General features: G+C 40.0%; 1 protein-coding gene across 1 annotated transcript in view; it reads right to left on the bottom strand.

Annotated features, from left to right (window-relative positions):
• Positions 1–2,456: 2,456 nt before the first annotated feature.
• cdh13 (cadherin 13, H-cadherin (heart)) overlaps positions 2,457–6,000 on the bottom strand; it is a 323,390-nt gene continuing 319,846 nt past the window's right edge. The window contains exon 12 of the mRNA XM_042496074.1: positions 2,457–2,637. Within this exon, the coding sequence (XP_042352008.1) occupies positions 2,457–2,637 (181 nt within the window). The remainder of the gene's footprint in view (positions 2,638–6,000) is intronic.

Raw genomic sequence — 6,000 nt, 5'->3', positions numbered from 1 at the left:
CAAATTTTGGTTCAGACATTCACAGTATAAAAATAATAGACCTAGCCATCTTGATGTCACCCATTGGCTGAAAGTTCGAGTTTGGCATTTTGGCCTTCGCTACTAAATTTTGGAGCCAAAATTGATCTTATATGGATTAGAGGGTGGAGCTATGCAAGAGCGAGGGGTGGATGTCTCTGAGAGCCAGAGGACACTATCTGCAGACAGCCTGTTTCTCAAAGCGGCCTGCCTGTAAAGAGGTGAGTTATATATATATGCACATCCTGTACAGTTGTCCTCCAGCATGCATTGTTGATCCCCTGACATATCCGCTAAAGCCACCACAAGGTTGACATATGTGGTTTTGAGTAAAATGTCTTTGTCTTGTACTGAGAGGACTGCCATGAAATTAGGTACAGACATTCATGACCCTCCAAGGATGAAATGTAATAGTGTTGGTGGTCTTTAATCAGTTTACAACCTGCAAAACTAATGACATTCCTGTCAGCCTCAGATGAACTTTGTATTTGTTGTCAGTATGCTAAGACACTGAACTCATATAGTGAACATAGCAAACATTAGCTCTGCCTAACATTAGCATGCTAGCATTATTGTGAGCATGTTTTCATGCTAATGTTAGCAATTAGCTCAAAAAACTGCTGCGCCTATGTAAGTATAGCACCGCAGAGCTATTCTTAGTCTTGTTCTGACACTATGATACCTAGATTTAAGGTACTGATACCAAAACAATACGTTTTTTTAAGACCTTACTTTCTGAGGAATAAAAACAAGTTTGTTTGACAGAACCCATTTCTTTTCTTTAGCAAAAGAAGCCCACCTCTCTCTGACTGAAATAGATGATTGATAGATGATTGATACAGTGTTTGTCTGCAGGGTAACATGAGGCTACAGCTGGCAACTGGTTAAATTAGATTAGCACTGGACCACAATGTGTCATTTTAAAACTGTCAACTTAAAATAAACAATAGCCTCATCTCATTAATGTATTTAATAGTGCTTTGAAATTTTGAAACTTCAGATCAGGTTTGCTATTTTACCTGATTTCCCACCTTTGTGCTAAGCTAAGCTAATGGTATAAATGTTTACCATCCAGCTATGAGTGTGATATCAATCTGCTTATCCAACTCTCTGCAAAAAAACAAGTAAGCACATTTCCCAAAATGTTAAACTATTAAGGAGATACAAAGTGGTGTCTTGAAACCTTCACAAAAAATATGAAGCTGCAGGCTACAATTTCTTCTTACCCTGTATCCTCCTCAAGGTCCAAAACTAATCTTACTCCCTGCCTTGCCCACTTATAATCTTCACCGTTTCTCTTCTTCTCCAGCCATTCCATACCCACTGCCCTGGCTTTATATCTTTTTTCCTGTTATCTTCTCTTGTGTCCCCTACCTTTCTCTTCTTCCTCTGACCCTTACACCCCCCCCCCACCTTTTCCTCCTGCCCCATCATTACTCCTCTTTCAACGCTCATCTTTCTGAGGCTGGCGAATTCCCCAGCACAACAGTGCTATTCTGCTACCTACTAATAGAATTTCTCAGTTCTTCTAATGGATCTGTCAGAATCTCCCTGAGCACAGGAGACCAGATAGATTGATAGGCAGAGGGAGAGAGACAGTGAAAGAGAGGGACAAAGAGACAGTGAGACATAGAAAGAGTAGAAGCAAAGAGAAAAAGGAGCGACACGCCAGGGCTCTCGACACCTTCATCTGTGCCTCGGAGTCTCAGAGCAGCAGCTCCACTGACATTGCCAACCAGCAACCATATGGTCTGTTAGAAGCAGCGCCACTTAAGGCCATCCCATTGTCACCACGGGATAATGACAGTTTCACTGTATCCAGGTGAAACTTACCAGCAGGGTGAGTCCTTTCCAAAAGTTACCTGTGTTTATATTCAGAAGCAGGCTTTGTATCTACTATTTCATGTTTGTTTCAATCATTCTGCACCGATGCACATCATCATGAATTCTTTTGTATACTGTAAGTGAGAGTAAATCTATTGCTTCTTTGGTCTGCTACCACTGTATAAAGTAAAGTCTTTATCACAAGAATACCCTTTATCAAGTGAAACTATACTAAATTGAACTTTGTAAATTTAATTGACATGTTTGGTACTGTGGTTATGCTTTTCATGAAACTGTTAAAAAGACTTTGACACTGCTTTTCTTTGATTTTGTATGAACGTTTCTGTATGTTGTGCTTTCTATCCACTGGGGTTAAGGCCATCCCTGCTAAAAAAAACAATTCTTAATTGATTTGTTCAAAACAAACCTTTGTTACTTTTGTGCGTCAAATGCTTTCCTGGGAAATATCTACCAAAAAAACAATTTAGGACAGTAATTTTGAAGTCTTTTTATGTCCTAGCTGCCAATTACTGCTGCAATATATCAGCGGGAAGGTACCAAAATGGATATTTATCTGAATGTTTTACAAATACACCACATACTGTTGATGTTAATCATCCTCTGGCATTTTCATACAGTGTCTGCGACTCACCATTATCTGTGGCGATGAAGACCGCTGTGTATTTATTGTCATGGACAAACGGAGACTCACGGTCCAGTGGGGCTGACGTGTTGACAATTCCTTTTACTGGGTTCACACTCAGCCAGCCTGCTGGGTCTCGCAGAACAGCATACCTGGAAGAAAATAAATAAAAATAAGTATGAAGTTATGACCATATAAGCTCCAGAACATCACCTATACACTCTATCTTGCAGAAAATGTATCCCTAGTTAGTTTTACTCCTGTTTATTTAGATTCCATGCATCAGCAGACAGACAGCTCTGTCGACACAACAACAGACAACACAGATATTTAAATACTCCATATTTGGCTACATCCTGTCTATAGCCATAAGTTAATATGACAAGATTGTACATCTTAAGACATATGGCATGTGAAATCTGGTTGAAATAAGTGTATATACATGTAATTTCTCTTTAAAATGTATCTTAAAATATGGATACATCACAAATAATGATTTTGTCTTGCTAGGCTTGACTCATGAGAAGGGGACGAAAGTAGAGACAACTCGAAAACATAATGCCTCCAGACACAGCGCCGCCAGTGTGTAGGCATGTGAATACAAGACTGACTGTTTTTTTTTTCATTTTCACATTAACTGGAGGACATCAACCATATTGCACATTATTTACCTTTTCCATATGCTCTCACATAGAAGAACAGCTCTGCAAGTTACCTTGGACACAACAATACCACAAATGATTACAATGGACAAGGTACAGGTACAGGTACAGCAAGTGTATGAACAAGTAGTTTTCAGCTTTGTTGTGTGATGGATTCTACAGTGCACCTCTATGTGTGTGTGTGGGTGTCCCAAATTCAAGAACTAAAATATCTTTTTTTAAAAACATTCTGAAGTAAACAAAAAAAAAAAAAAAAAAAAAAAGGATTTCATATTTGGTGCTCTTTAATATGCTGTTTCAGTTGACGCTATGTCACAGAAGCACATAATGTTATGGCCAAATATTTCAATATTTGTCAAACAGCTTATCCAAGATTTGTTCAGTGAAAGAAAACACACACACACACACACACACACACACACACACACACACACCAATTAAACTTCAGGAGGAGATGTCAAAAATGTTTTATTTGTTTTTTAATTCTAAATGGCTGAAATGTTTCTGGTAGGACCTCAGTATGTTTTGTGACATTTTTGTCAAGCATATTGGGCTGCATGTGTGTGTCCAATTTTAAGTCAATCTGACTTACAGTGTGAAGGGTGTGACCTTTCAAAAATTTAATTTTCGGGTTGTAATTATAGCGCTACCATCAGGGCGGCTGGCACTATATTACTTGAGCAGCATTTGCACACAACTTCCAATCATTGGTGAAAGTTTCATGGGTCTACAATGTAACAGCTCACGGGAATTCGGAAAAACATTTTTTCAGCTTTAACTCCTAATAAAGGTGCTGAGCGAACAAGAAAAAGTGTGAAAATTGGCCCAGAGTGATTTTCTGTGCGTAGGCTCTGCTCCTGTGCGCGTGCATGTGTAGGTGACTGCAGCAGCAGCAGCTCCTGCAGGGCTGAGATTTGAAGATGATGGACGACCTCTCCAAAAATCTTGTGGGCGAACAGCCAAGCTGCCATCTCCTTGAAAATGAGCCGAAGAGCGGATCACGACCCTGCTAATGTGGCCACTCAGCTAGCCACTGATGGCTGGTAAATGGTGATTGGAATGGGCTTGCATCTGTGTTAATGTCACCAGTGATTGATTTAGGAGTTCTGGTGCACTAGTTTTTTAAAGCCTATGCAAGTAGAGATGTTCTCACAAATGTATATATATCTTTACACAAGGTCTTCTTTTGTGAAACATTATAGATGCACAAAAGGCAGCTTAAAGTTTCTCAAACACACACACAGACACACAAGACTACAGCCTTTCTTCACCACAAGGCCACTCTTTGCCAAAGTGCTCAGCAGTAGACAAATTGTCTTTGAAATGGAGCTCTTCAGCTAACAGAGCGCGACAAAGCCTTGGGAAATGGCTTCGCAATCAACCCCTTTCCCCTTTTGCTCTCACTCACACGCACTTTTCCTGCTGGTGATTACTGTTGTAAACCAACACATACGTATGTTCTACTGTAAAAAAAGAGGTACCGCTGCGAGTTAAATGCACTATTCTAATGACACATATATCTTTGCTCAGGCTGTCTTTCTAACACACACATACACAATTATGCAAACAGAAATAAGGCACCAACATGATTCATAAGGCTGAATCATCCAATAAAACAGAGCCAGGCTCACAGGTTATTAACCTCCATATTGCACATTCCTCCTATCACTGGCTTCACCATTACTGCTTCATCATGACCACATTGTGACAAAGACATATGCGCACACATGCATGACAGTATAAAGGTAAAGGTTTCATTTCAAATTGGGGGGCACTAGATGAAACACTAGCCTTGCCGGCTGTCCACCCAAAACTGTTGAGCATTAAATATGTAATTTCCTGCATTCTGGTGATTTTGTATGCTTGCTCTGCATCAATTATTTCATGTAAACATGTCTTTAATTTTGCCAAATGTGGGGCGGGCGGGGAGTTACACATGTAATATCTTGCTATATGCTATACTATATCATTTTATATCTTGTTGTTATATCTTGTTTGTTTTAAACTGTAAAATAAATAAATTAAAAATCAAAGTGTAAGACATGCTGTGGTTTACAAGGGGTTATTTACTGGACTATTTCTTTCAGCTATATACTACACTATTTCTGTCAAGACTTTCCATTTGAAGCCTACCTGACGTGCTCCCTACCAACTGCTCCCACCACCAGTAGGCTACAAGTAGTGCTTGGCATAGGTAATGTAGGTAGTCACCAAGGGCACCATCCCAAGGGGTGCGCCAAAATTGCACCCAGAAAAAAAGTTCAAGTGAGTCATCACAGTCTGAACAATGCATGATGCGTGAGTCAAGTGGACATCAGAAGACCTTTTCACACCCACCTATCAGCCACAAAGCCTTACATCGAGGAGTACACCTTGTTCCTCCTCTGCAACCATCTACCTGGTACCCACGTCATCAGCTACCACTACAACACTGAGAGGACTGTGTGTGGAGAAAAAGAACATGAAAAAATAACAAATCTGTGTTGAAATCGGCAGGAAGGCGTTTAACATTACTTCTAGCAACCCGGGTACTGGGGGAGGCTCGCCTAGGGCACCAAATGTGCTCGAACCACCAATGAGCACAAAATCCGTGCAACAAATATCTGAACCCTGCTGCAACAGGATGCTGTCGTGAACACATACAAGGCAAAACATAGCAATAATCCACTTCATTTATTGCTTTTATTCATTATACATGAAAATGTGATTCACATTATAATTACCAAGATGTAACCTTTATTCTTACTCAATCTTAACCTCAACCTAACACTTCATAGCTAGCTAAATACTGACTTCTTCAGGGCTTCCACTTCAGGATAAATAAATAAAGGGGGCTAATGGTGTAGGTTTGGT

Source organism: Plectropomus leopardus, chromosome 11 (genome assembly GCF_008729295.1).
Source record: "Plectropomus leopardus isolate mb chromosome 11, YSFRI_Pleo_2.0, whole genome shotgun sequence".
Lineage (NCBI taxonomy): Eukaryota > Metazoa > Chordata > Actinopteri > Perciformes > Serranidae > Plectropomus > Plectropomus leopardus.
This window is presented reverse-complemented; position numbering and strand designations above follow the sequence as displayed.